Raw genomic sequence first — 14131 nt, 5'->3', positions numbered from 1 at the left:
AAACCAGTCTGTGATTCTATGTTAAGAATGTAGAAATAATCTCTTAACAAACTAAATAAAGTCACTTAAATGCAAGGGGGTAGGCTTTAAGACTTAGTACCTAACAGGTGCAATTTCTTCCAGGAAGTTTAGGGTACATAGCAAGAAAATAGTATCTGCAATAATCAAAATACACCTTGCACAAGAAGATTGAAGAAAGGTGATTTTATGTCTCTACAAATTTCTCACAACTGAATAAATGACCACACAGTTACTGAGAAAAGAGAATATACCAAAAGGAAAAAGCATTTGGCTCAACCTCCTCCTCCCCCACAAAATTAGCTTGAAGATTTTAATGAAAAAGCAGCCTACATATAGCTGTGTAAGTTCCCATATTTTAATGAAGACCCAAAACTCAAACACCTGTGTGGAGAACAAACAAATGGCAGAGACTCTTACATTCAATCCAAAATGAACTATTAATGATGTCACGCCTACAGCAGGAACCTGATTTCCCAAGTTCCAGTTGTTACAGCAAACAGAGTCATCACTTTTTTTTTATATTTTGATTAAGATTATTAGACATGGGAACATTTGCCTTAAAGTGAATTTAAAAAGATGCGAATAACGACAAATCTAGCATTTCTGAGCGATATATTGCAAGATTTCTGGTTTTTAAATGGAAACTCTCCATTGATCACAAAAATCGCATCTATTTTAGAGACACTGATGAACAAAATTGTGTTAAGACCATAAGACAACTGTCAAGGGACTGAATATTTTGAGGGCAGTGAGAGCTTTCAGCGGAGAAATTTACTATGTACAGTCTTTCAAGTTTTAAATATAAACCAATGGAAATCAAAGAATTCCATGTAGTTATATATGAGTAAAAAAATTATATGACCAAGTATAATCAGCCAAAATCACAAAGTGAGATTATCAGCAAGTGTGCAACTGGGAATAAGGTGAAATCTTGTTCTTTCATAGCTTCGGCTTGAACTCACCAGAAAGAAGCTTTTTAAGCATTTCAGAATTTCTTCCTTCTGGTGGTGCGGGCCATCTGTCATGATCTAAGGAAAACAAATAAGACAACATGCTTAATTGATTGAGGAACTAGGCATTTTATTTTTGCATCTTCCCATTTTCCAACTTCAGTCACTTGAATGACATATTTTGTAGCCCATTTCTTACCAGGTATTTCTAGGGTATGGCTATTTAAACTTTGGCCACCATCCACGACCACGGTTATCCCAGTTACGTAAGAAGCAGCTGGAGATAGTAGGAAACACACTGCAGGAGAGATCTAGCAAAAGAATTACAATTTTAATCTTAAACTGCTGGGAATTGCTCATGTCAAAGCTGCTTGCAAAAACTTTGGCAGGCAAAACATAGCAATGTTTTCTACTCAGTAATGAAAACCCTAGCTAGCAGTCTCAAAGCCATCCTCTCAGCCATAAACATCAAGTACATAACAGATGAAAACCAGTAAGCTCTCAAAGATCAGCATCAGATGCTGAAAATCAAACCAAAAGGTTGACCAGTTTATCAAAAATGCACATTCTTGGTGGAAAAGAACTAAGTACCTTTAAGATACACCTTTTTTCACAGTAATACTCATTCTTTCAGTCCTCCCTGCTGGATGTCAACCTTTTCAGGAACGAATGTCTACTGTGAAACACTTCAGCTGTAAGGGGCACCTAAATTATGTTTTCAGTGTAACAGTGACTACTGGTCAAGTCTCCCACTTGCCACTACCACACATTACTACAAGCTTTTTTCTTTTTTAATATTCCATCACAGTGCAAAATTAAGTCTTCATTTTTCTCCATATAATAAAATGGCCTCAAAATAGAGACAGGGAAGTAGAAATATCACAAAAGTTCTGAAATACATTACCTCCTCCGGAACCGCTGATCTCTTGGCAGGAACCTTTGGTATGCTCTTTAACCACATCATTGTACCTTGTTCTCCATAGTTTGCAACAGCGGTTTCTGAAAATACTATTCCCTATTTTAAAACAGCATAGTGAAAATTAAGTTATCTTGCATATGTTTAAACTGTGACCATTGTAAAATTGTGAAGTTGTCATTATTACGATTTTCTGTGGGATTAAACTATCTAAACAGCACTTGAATGCTAGTTTTAAAATTGAATGGAATAGTATAATATATATAAGAAAGTAATTTGGCTGCTAGCCACATCTTTATTCAAGCACAACAGTTCAGATTCTCCACTGTCACTTCAATAACTATAAAGTGGACAGTATAAAGAAGGAACTAAAAGACTGTTTTGAAAATACAAGCATTTCATATTAGCTTACAGCAGAAAACTGCACAGCTCCCAGAACAAGTTCCCAAGTTTCCTGTAATCTGTAAAAATACTAGATCGATTTTATTGCAAATTATGGAAGCAGAGAGATCTCACAATCGGCAGTCAGACTCTCCCTACTTAGTTGCTGTAGAAATAGAAAAAGGTGACTGTCTTTGCTCTGTCCAGTTTATAGAGTCCAGTTTAGACCTGAGAGAGAGGATGAAGGCTACAGCAATGGGAACACAGGGCTACACGGATTAGTTCTGACAGAACCTTTAGGACTCAAGTTTAAGATAACAAAATTTGAATTTGTCCATGGGGTGCATGCTAAGATTTCTCTTCTAAGATATCTGTGAAATGTGAGTGACTATATCTTGGGAGCTAGGGAAGTAAATCATATGTGAAACTACTTTTTTTTTTAGAACACATTTCTCTCCCTATGTACCCATTCCCTAGATGTTACTCTGCTGCTATAAAGCAGTAACAGTTTGTATGTTTAACCACAGACCTAGTGTGTCCATAAGGGTGACGGAAGGATATAAAGTATTGCTATAACCGCAACAGGGATTTTTGTTACCAGCGTAGTAACAAATCTAGCAAATATTTCTGAGAGCGCCAAACCTCTGAACTGTTTGCTTGTTAAAAACTTCTTTTTGATGTCTGCTATAAAGTATAATCAATATGATTCATCGGGTAATTAGAATGCCTGAAAAATATAGTCACATAATAATGCTGTCTTCATTACTTACTTCCCCAAGACTTCATAAAACAGAAAAAAACCCAAACCCCAAACAGGAAAAACAAGCCAGTAGATATTTAACAAGTCTCCAGATGAGTTGGGTCTCGCAGAGGCTACATAAGAGTCTCTACCTGAATGATCATCACACATCTGCTATTAAACATCCTGTGCTATGACAAAGAAAGCAAGCCAGGTGTTTTAGGACAAGAGGCACAACAGGATATACAGACATCCTACAAAGACACTAGAAATATCTGCCTAGGGACCAGCTAAACAAATGTCACACTTAACCATACTGTGAGATACGATAAATTCTTAATGTAGAAGTAGCTGGACAAAGTTTATCTTTCCTCTTTTGTTTTCAAGGGAGTAAATGTACAAAATAAATTATGGTCAGGAGTGAAGATTACACAAATCACAACAGATCACACAATCGCAAATGTCAAAGCTAGGGCTTCTATATAACCTCTATATCTGCAGCACCATGCACTAGAAAATACAGCTGGTCTTTCCATACAGTTATTTAAAACAACTGCTACATGCTGTGTCTACTTCCTTAGAAATGTGGCAGGCATATTTTAGCTGACCTATATAGTGGTTTCCTGTCTGCATGTATTTGATAAGGAAAAAAAATCAGAAGACACACTTTTAGATTTAATGTCTTTGAGTGAAGGTCCACTCCAAATACAGTGGTTTTATGCCTAAAACTAATCTAACTTAACGTGTAAAAGACATGTAACACATCCAGAGATTTTCAAAATAACTTTGCAAACACAAGTGGAAACCATCAACAGACCTGTACCTCAAATTAAAGAGCAGAAACAATTTTATCCCACACCTCTGGTTCGTCATCCAAACAGTACAAACCACTCTCAAATGAGCTGAAGAACGCGATGAGGGAATTATAAATAAATACATAAACAATCCACAGTTACAAGCTAGAGATTTTAATACCCTTTTGTGTCTGGAAGTTTTTACCATGAACATGTATGAGGGCTGAGTTTAATCAGGTCGTTTGCCGTTACTTACAGGAGCAACGCTGTTGATTCGTACTCCGCTGTGGGCCCACTCTAAGGCTAAAGTCTTGGTTAGGTTATTCACTGCAGCTCTTGCAGCTCCCGTATGCCTATTGGGAAAAGAAAGTAAAAGAAGCATCTGCTCCCTCAGCTAACAGTGCCCAGTGTTAATTCTACCGCAGCGTCACTAGGGTGGTCAGAGTAGCTTTCTATGGCTGGACCAACCACCTGAGACAAAGATAGATTTTTCTAGTTTTTGACTGTAGCTTCACAGTTTACACAAGCTATGCTACTATTTCCTGTCATTTCTGGAAATGCTTATCATCTCCTTCCCAGCATGACATTAGGTCACCTACATTCTATTGCAGAAGCAGCTTATAAAATGAAAAACAACTGGAGGCAAAGTTCCAACTGTGTAAAACTACAAAAGGCAAGCTGCACGGGTAGAGCAATGCTTGGAAGGACAGTGGTCTGACAAACAGTTTAGATCTTCTGACAAACATGAGTAAAATGAGCCACTATTCAAAAATTACTATGGGTGGATGGCGCTAGAGATGACCATAGGTGGAGTGATCTCATATACCTTGCTGCTATAGGAAACTAGTCTGAAATGAAAAAAAGCTTGAAGAAATGCAGATAAAACTACTGCAGTGATGAAGAGCGGACGGTGGGACTCACTAACACAGTTTCGTTCCTTTAGCCTAGCAAAACAGACTTAGAGGAGACAGATACAACAGCTTCCCAAATACCAAGAAAGGAATAAGAAAAACTTAAGAAAAACATGAGAAAACCAACTTAATTATATGTTTAGGCCAGAAATAAATAACCTCCAGGAACACTATGAGCAAACAAACTTGACTAGTTTTATATTCAAAATTAATGCTTATGAAAAACTGTATCAGGTGATTTTTGGCATGAGCAGTAGCTGGACCTGTAAAGGCAAATCTCTTTCAATAGTACATTTTTAAAGAAGTATCAATTCAACAGGAATTTAATTTGAAAGTAATTTTATCAATCCGTCTACATCCACACACAACAGTTCTTTGGGAAACTTTTTTCCCCTGTTATTCAGAATTAGGGTTTGGTGGGTTTTTTTAATCTCTTGGGTCAGCTCTCAAATATAGTGTCAGCCTGTTTGCTGTGACAGACTTAACCAGAGCAGAGAAACTCAAATAACTGTACCTTCAGCACCACCCTGTGGATCTCTAAATTTATTTTGTATTGCCAAGAACAAGCTAGTGAGAAAATATTTCGCTGTTCCTTAAAAATTCGAAATTTTTAAAATATTCAACCCTGAATCAGTACAAAGAGAGGCAATAGAAAAATATAATTTGAGGAAATGTTACATTTTCTTCAATAAAAATTAAATTTCAAAGTTAAAAACCAGTAGTTTCAAAGAAGAAATTCAGATTCTTCTTCAATGAAGAAACTGTCAAAATGCAGCATTGTGACAACTTCAAAATTCCTTTGAAAAGAAACCATCTGAAACAATTCATTTTCTGAGCATTACTTCTCTTTCAACAAATTTTTGGTGGAAAAGTTTCAAATCAGATGACTCCTGCTCACCTCCATTTTGAGGGTAAAGAAATTTGAACAAATACAGTACAAGGAGAGGATGCTGCGTTTTCACGCAGGCTGCTGTGATTGTTTGTATCAGTATAAAAGAACTATAAATGTGGTAATATGTGTGTACCCATAAGCCTTTTCCCAGTCAAGAAAGGAGCAGAGCAAATAGGAACAATTCTCTGCATCAGAAACCTTCTCTAAGAAAGGTCTCTACAAAGTGAGAGTAAAAAAGGAAGATGAGAAAGGCAGGCGTTACGTGACCTGAAGGACAAAGCCAAAACCTCAACATACTAGGAATGTTCCTCCTACTCTGTAAACTACCAGTCCAACTCCCATAACTCATTACAGCATCAAGACCTGAAAACTGACAGTAGAAGAGGAAAACAACCAGTGTCAAGTTCTCATAAACCCTCCAGAAATTTGGAGAGAGAACAAGAAAAGGTTACGTTTCAGTGCAACTACTCCCACCAGCATACCACTTCCAGTGAAAGCCTCACTGGCAAGCCTTGCTTCACAGTTTCTTACAAACAAGTTGGCAGAGACCAGAGATGTCATTTATTCCTGTAGTCTCTACTGAATTAGTAAGACATCCCCACACATACAGCCACGTGACACTCTTGATCTCTCTTGACCTAACTACCATATTTCTATACTCTGCTGCTGCCCAGTGCACACCTTTCTAAAATTAAGTATTTAGAAGCAATTAGTATGTTCAGGGAAAAAAAAAAATATAGGAAAATGTAAAAATAAACTATATATTACGACATTCCAGGAAACCCATTTCTCACGGCAGCAGTAATGTTGACGATGACTCCTCCATGTTCCTGCATCCAGGCATTGTACACTGTATGAAGGAGGAAGATAACCTATAAATATCAGAAGAAATGCATACAAATGAACTTGCCAGCAACAAGCCAAATCTGGAGTCTTCTACACTACACACTTCCCGTGCAGATTTAGATAACCAATCTGCTCTTTGTACCATAACCTCACCGCTGGGTCAGTGAGATAACAGGTGTGGTCTGGGTAAGGCTCATTGTTTGCGAAGAAACCTATTGGTGGAAATCAAGATTTCAAGCTTCCATGTAAATTAGTTTTGTTTCCACTTTCCTAATGTATCCAAGAATCATGTGTCAAACTTAACTTTAAATTTACACCCTGATGGGAGAGAAGTCTTTACACCCATTTACCTGATGGGAGAGAAGTCTTTTCCTGTGTTACACACAGGGAATACAGGCCACAGAAGTTAAATGGTTTTCCCATAGTCCTTTGAATATCCAAGCCAACCGGGTCCCCAAACCCAGCCTTAACCACAGGATCATACTTGCCGAGATGTATGTATGTATGAACAGTAATGTACAGTTTAACGTAAAGCTTTGAATAGGATTCATGAAAACAAATATCCACTGTCAGGTAAGTGTGTGAAAAAAGAAGGTAGGGAAACTTTAAGTTTCTTGTCTTCTGGTACTGCTGTAAAAACCAAAACAAATAAACAAAAAAAAGCTTAATGTTCAGTCCTTACCTGCTTTGCAGCAGTAGAAGGTCCCTGTCAGATTTGTGTCTATCACCGCATTCCAACCTTTTGCACGGATGGCTTCAGAAGGACTTGCGAATTGGCCCCCCGCATTGTTCACCAGGAAGTCAATCTTTCCATGCAGACTCAGTGTAGACTTCACCAAAGCTTCTACCTGAAACAGAATTTGTTAGTGTGCTCTACTAACAGTGATAACAGGTATTTTTACTTTGTGTCATTGCTGTGTTATTTTAAAGTAAGACAACAGGAATCTCTTATTCACAACTCCCCACCAAGCCACACTCTTCCACTACAGGCTTCACACAGAGAGGCATTAAGTATTTATAAACCAACAGAGACTATGCTAAGCTATAAAATTTATTGGAAAAGAAAAGCTACTAGTGAACCCAGACACAAGGTAAGTGCTAAACAGTACTGCATCGAGTCCATCTCAAGGAGTTTGTTTGTCAGACGTTCGAGTGACAGGGGTTTTAGGGTCAGGGTTTGGTCCAGCAACAGTTCTTGCTGTAGCTTGAGTGTGGAAAGGCACAAGGAATTCTGAATTGCTGATTTCAAGAAGAGCAGTGGCCTGCTAGAACTACAAGGTTACCTTCCACTTACGTAGGTATGTACGCAGCATATAGCACAAAGGTTTTACAAGGGTAAAAAGTTGCTCATCTCTTTCTTGCCCCCATCAATACATTTGCTATAGCTCAGCATTAAAGACACACAACCACATGCTTCCCCTTCCCAGCACCTACAAAGAAAGCTTTTGGAAAAAAGATGGGGTCTCTCTTTTCCACTCTGGCCATCATTACATTGAGGCCCTGTACTCAATTAATTAGATCCTTGGATTTTGGGAAAAGACCTTGGTTTGAAGACACACACACAGACAGCTGTCTGGCCAGCATCTCAGCAAGAGCAAACTGACCTGCTCTTGTTATATTCAACACATTATGTGGACAGTGCTAGAAAATATCCAAATAAAATCACTTCAGCTCCATAACTACCACGAAGCAATATTGATCACTACATACACTCCAGACCACAGAATAAGGGACAGGTGCACAATCACTGCTTCAGGATAAGGCCCCAGTAAGACAGGGCATAGAAACCTCATGTGCTCTTACTGGCATCCCAGAACCCTCTACTCTTCCATCTTTAAAAACAAAACACATTTGTTATCCTTTACAAAACACTCAATGGAAAACTAGCTAAGAGTAGCAGCAGCAAACTTGTGACAGAAATAAGCTTGACAGGTTATGCAGTGCTTGCAAATCCTCCATCAAGCAAGATTATTTCCTGCACATTAAATGAAAAGTAAGCTTCTCTAGAAAGCAAGAGGGCCTCTGAGGATGAAGATTAAGAGACTTAAAAACGTGATTGCATTAAGCTATTCCCATCAAGCTTCTGCAGCAATTAATTCAGTGTACCTTCTTTGACTCTTCCTAGGCCAGAAAGAGCTCTAACAGACATACTGCACTATATGATGAGGAATGAGTTTTCTAATGCTTGAATTTCACAGATACAAACTAGGGCACACAAGAGGAGTGAGCCGTGTCATCTTCAAAGACGGTCAGTTACTTTCAGATTTGCAATAGGAGGCAAAAAAAAAAAAATCACCAGCAATTCTGAAAACACTTTCATCCTTCTTAGATCTCCTCTTTTCAAACGCCCGCCCTCCAGTCTGCCTGACAATGAAATGAAACCAGGACAAAATTCATAGGAGCCTTTAGAGAAATGCAAAACAACTGATGGAGATGGAGGGATAAAAACCAAAAGGCATGCTACAATAAGAACAGATGGCTTGTTCCTACAGGTGGTCATGGCGGCTTCCGCTAGGAGAAAGATTTACTCGTAGAAAGGTTTCCGTGAGATGTCCAAGAGAAGAATATACTAAATGAATTACGCAGTTTTCCAGGAAGCTTCCTGGGCTTTATAGCTTGTGATGGATCAGTTCTGACATCTAAGGAGGCCTGAACTCCTAAGTTTTTTCCCTTATTGAAACATTTCTAAGGTCTTTCTCCTTCACACATTCTTTGGCACCTGGTATAAGAGCCAAGAAAGAGGATGTAATGACTCACAGAGAATACTTGCAGGAGCTGTCCTCTCTACCCAACAATGTGCTTCCGTGAATTTCTGAGGTAAATACTCTTCACTCATACTAAGCTGAGACCAGGCAATAAGTTGTAAGGCTATTAGTGAGTAGCATACAGAGCCAACACAGTTGTACAAGTCTTGTTTCTCTTGGGAGGGAAGCCAAAAGTTTAAATGCTCTCTCACCCCATCTTCCACTGTAAACAGGAAGCTACTCCTGTATTTGTGGAAACACTGAAGTGAGTTATATTGCTGTGTTGCCTCTACTCAAGATTTAGCCCCAAGGCCAAACATTTCCTTCACTACATCACTTAATGATCCCTGTTCCTAAGACTCCAAGTCCCAGGCACTAAATCTTAGTTTATGAACGGAATAGATTGAAAGTGGATGTATGATGTTCTTTGAATAGAAGTAAAAGCCCTAAGGTACCTTCCCTCTGGTTTCTGCAAGACAATCAACTGCAAATTAGAAAAAAAAGTACTCGCCATTGCTGTTTGTAGCAAATATAAGAAATACAAAACAAAGAGCTAAAGAACAAAAATCCCAGGATGTTCCTAACCAGTAGAAATATCTGCTTTTGGAGATGGACATCTGGAATGGAAAAACATTTGTTTAGTGGGTACACTTAAGTTCTTATGTTAACATGCAACAGAAATCGCATTCCTTATTCAAAACTTCCACAAAAGGCTTACAAAATCTTAATAGTGTTTTTTTCTAAATAGGACAACAGAAAGAGGTAAGAGCAGCTTGAGAACTGAGGTGAGTCAAAATATAAGACTGAGTCAGTGACTGAAAGATTCAAGACTGGAGTTTATCTACCTTATTCCTCTGAACACTCTCTTCAACAGATAGGGATATAAAATGACAATGGTCTGTGAGAACTTCCACTGGTAGAAGATATCTGATAGAGGCTTCTCCGATATTGTATGGAAAGTTCTAAGTAAGTTCTGGTGTGTCTCTTAATGAGTAGAGCTTAAAGCTAAACTGGAACTAAGACAATTCTGTTGTGAAACTGCTGGGTAACAGCAAAGACAGAAGTTTCTCCAAGTGACAGCGTGTCACTATAAAGATGGCTTTAAAAGCACTTTCAAAAAAGCTTCCAAAGACATCTAAGATTGCTTTGTCAAATACGTATTTAGCCACATTTAATAAACAGAACACAACACAGGAATGGGTTTGTTTAGTGGAGATTGCCTCATTTCACTCTCCATGCCTTCTACCATCTCACGGAACACTGCAGTTCCCACTAAATCATTTGTAAACTGATGCAGAAATAAGATTGACCTGCAGAAGGTTATTAAGCATGCCAGAGTACTTTCTGCAAGAACAGTGACATGAAAGAAGGCTTAAGCCTCCCTCTTCACCTCTTTTCTTTCCTGTATCTCATATAAGTTGCCCTCTGACATCTGTCATAACCTATTACATCGCACTACTGATGCTAGTAAATACAAACCTAAAATTCACTGGTAGGTGAAGTGACATACTGCACAGCCCCGGGGTTTGTCTCCTTCAGGAGAGGAAGTCTAAATATATCACTGTAAATATTTTATGGCACGAGCTGTTCCAGCAGGGAAGAATTTTAGTTCTTCTTTGCCTTATGGTTGTATATTAGGACATTTCCAGAATCTACACAGCTACTGAAGGTCATCAATATTTCTTTAAGTTATGCTAGACTTTAACAGAGACATTAAAAGGTTAAGAAAAATGTAGCAATCAGTGGTTACTGGTGTATATTCTACCTGTCTTCAACAAGTTAAAAGTCCAACCTGATGCTGGAATTTTAAATGTTTAATTATACAGATAAACAAATTAGGAGATGAATGCAGACTTCTGAAGAACCTGGATTAAGTACTTTTGCTCTTATCTTCCATTTTTTGTAATATGAAAAAAAAGAAAAAAAAAAACCTGGGATAGCAATAATGTTCATAATGAGGCACACCTCAAAGTGTGACCAAAAATTGAAACCTGGCTAAAAATAATAATATCTTGGTTGATTTTTCACTTTAACACAAGCAAAAGTGACAATGCAGGGCACTTGTGTCAAGCCACAATCATTGAGATTCCATGCTGTGAGTTCCTGTTTGAAGGAACTATTCTCAGGTCTCCATCTTCACAAGTTAACGCCCCCTCACTGCTGTCACAGAAGTGTGACACAGAACCATGCAAAGTGGGCTCCTGCTCAGCTGCAGAACATGCCAGTTCCAAGGCTTGCTTTTCCCAGAAACATCTGAAATACTTGTGCAACGTCAGAAAAATATTTGCAATTACAAATGCTTTCTTGCTGATGCAGCTAACAACTGGTCTTCCCTTGGAAAGCACCAGATCAATTTAACAGTGCTTTACTGCACCTTTCCCCTCATCTAAGTCACTTTTCAGGGGGGCAGAGAAGACCACAGATCTGAGATTTATATGCACAATATGCTTTTGACATGTTAAACCCCAGAACAAGATCACAAATCTTTACCTCATCTTCTTTGCGGATATTGCACTGTATGGGAGTCACTCTGGCAGGACTCATGGAAGAAAATGTATTATTCAGTTCTTCTGCAGCAGCTTTTAATCGGTCAAATTTACGAGAGGCAATAACAACACTGCAACCTATAGAGACAAAATGAAACATCCTTTAGCTAATATAGTCAGAATTATAGTTATGCTAGCTTTTTTAATAACATCATGGAGATATCTTGTAGGATGTACATTTATTAGTCACTGACTAGAAGATACCGTGTTGATGTTCTTGCAAGAGAGAGAAATGACTGATGCCAGGTGTTTCCTAGCAACAAGATCCCACTGTGCCAGGAAAAGAGCAATCAAAAAAATTATCCACAAGGTTCCCTTTCCCTCATGCTGAAGGGGAGATAGCCTGCGAACTGCAGAGTCAGCAAATTCAGGCACCACTTCTGCTGCCTCTGCTCACAGCTGCCTCATTTATCAATTAACACGATTTAAAGATGTTTCAGCAGGTCTTGATCACAAAACAACGCTTGCTCCTAGAACCACAAAAATAATCTTCTTGTAGCTCTGGCTGTAATTTTGACTAGCAGTTAGAAAATGTAATGTTCTGCTTTTTAACCCTACAGAGTGCGATGGAAAGGATGACAGCCTCACGAGATTAATTCCTATCTGCAGACTGCAGACAGCAGGAACAGAGGATTCCCTGTGACACTGCCACACGCTGTAGAATCCTGGCTCAGAAAGGGAGGAAAAAAATAGGCAGGAGCTCAAACCTTCGGCTTTTTTTCAGCATTTGGAGGCAGAAGGACTCATTCTACAGAGAAAAACAATGTGGGTGACAAATGAATGGCAAACATTCATACCACAACCAGACAAGTTTCATCTGTCACACCAACAGACTCAGGACAGCTTTAAGTCTTCAGCAATTGCTACTACGTGGACTGAAACAGACCACACCAAATTAATTCCTAGTGCAAATCCAGTAGGCATGCAACTGTGCATTACGGATAAGCAAATTACTAGCTTCTACTGCCAAGCAGGCAGGGAGGTCTTGCTCCCAGTTCCCTCCTACCACAGTCTCAGCATCCCAACAGACGCCATCCCTTCTCATAGCAGCTCTGGTGCTTACCTGCTTTAACATAAAACAATTCAGCACTCTAAACCAGCCCCAAAACAAAGTTAACATCTTGCCAGGTGGGTTTTTTTTTTCTTTGTTGTTATTTTACTGCGTGGAATTTGGCCTCTCATGTGATCAAACAAACACCAGAATCAACTCAAAATAACTAGGTGGGAGTAAAGAGCAGCAAGCTGTTCATTTGGCTCAGGCAGTCTTGTGAAGCTACACATAAAACTAAAAAAATACATTTAAAAAAATAGAGGAGTTTAATTCTTTCAGAAGGAAGTACTGCACCTATGTATCTGTAGGAATGGCAGCTTCACCTTCAACCAGTGGCCACCTTAAAACAACACTCTCAAAGACATTACTCTCTGAGGTCTCCTGCATTTTTACGTTAAGGACTCCAGTCACTTGAACAACCACCTAACACAGAGCAGAGTTCATAAAATGGCACACACAATTACCAATTAACACAAAATACTAAATCACAGTAGCACAGTTGTATTTATCAACTTAAGCGCTTATTAATACACACACTGATACAGAATAATGTCCAGTAAAAGACTATACTTTTGCTACATATGTTAACTGGGGGAGGGGGAGATTCTAACTCACTGAGGAACACTTGGTATCTACTGTACAAACTGACACTACTTCATTTATTTTTCTTCAAAAAGAATGACCAGACCATTTCCTGACAGGGTCAGGGGGAAAGGGCACAAGTTTCCAGATGAAAGGTTTTTGAAACCTTTCCAGAAAGTTTCAAAGGAGACAGGTTACAAAAACAACGTACATCATGACTAGCATTATCTGTTACTTCTCCTACAAGCATTCTCTATCCAGCTAGCCCCCCCTCCAAAAAAATACAGCCTACAGTGCAAGGATACATGAAAATAGTTCCTAGTCATCCTGTCAGGAGCAGCCAGCAAGCCTGCAGGTGAGGAAGGTTAATGAGACAGACTTAAGCCATACCCCTTTCTTCATTTTCTGCTTCACAGAGGTTTGCAGCCTTGTTTTCTATGTAGTATGTCACAGACACACAATTTCATTATTTGTATTTTGCTTGAGAAAAATAATGAAGATCAAATTAAGTACAATTTTAAGGTAATCGGGTAACATCAACAACCAACAGTGATGATGCTTAAAAAGAACATCTTTTAAGGCAGCATGTAAGGACACCTTAAAAAAAACCCACTTAGTTCCCCAGTAATACAGGTAACAGAACTAGCCCCCACTTCAGCTTCACAGAGCAAGTGGAAAGCTGGAGCCACAAAACCCAGGAAAGCCAGAGGTGTCTCCCAGCACACAGCCTTAACAAAGCAAGCTCTTTGCTATGCAGT

General features: G+C 38.9%; 1 protein-coding gene across 1 annotated transcript; it reads right to left on the bottom strand.

Moving 5' to 3' along the window:
- Positions 1–846: 846 nt before the first annotated feature.
- On the bottom strand, positions 847–11840 carry PECR (peroxisomal trans-2-enoyl-CoA reductase). Its single transcript, XM_010148733.1, has 7 exons — positions 11685–11840; positions 7133–7298; positions 6373–6454; positions 4058–4154; positions 1876–1986; positions 1171–1282; positions 847–1049 (listed from the first exon to the last, which is right to left on the bottom strand). Exons 1-7 carry the CDS (start codon positions 11838–11840, stop codon positions 961–963), a joined length of 813 nt encoding a protein of 270 aa, XP_010147035.1. The 3' UTR covers positions 847–960.
- Between the last annotated feature and the right edge of the window lie 2291 nt (positions 11841–14131).

The sequence above is a fragment of the Eurypyga helias genome, unplaced genomic scaffold (assembly GCF_000690775.1).
Source record: "Eurypyga helias isolate BGI_N326 unplaced genomic scaffold, ASM69077v1 Scaffold36013, whole genome shotgun sequence".
Lineage (NCBI taxonomy): Eukaryota > Metazoa > Chordata > Aves > Eurypygiformes > Eurypygidae > Eurypyga > Eurypyga helias.
Note: the sequence above shows the minus strand (reverse complement) of the source record. Positions and strands in the feature narration are given on the sequence as shown.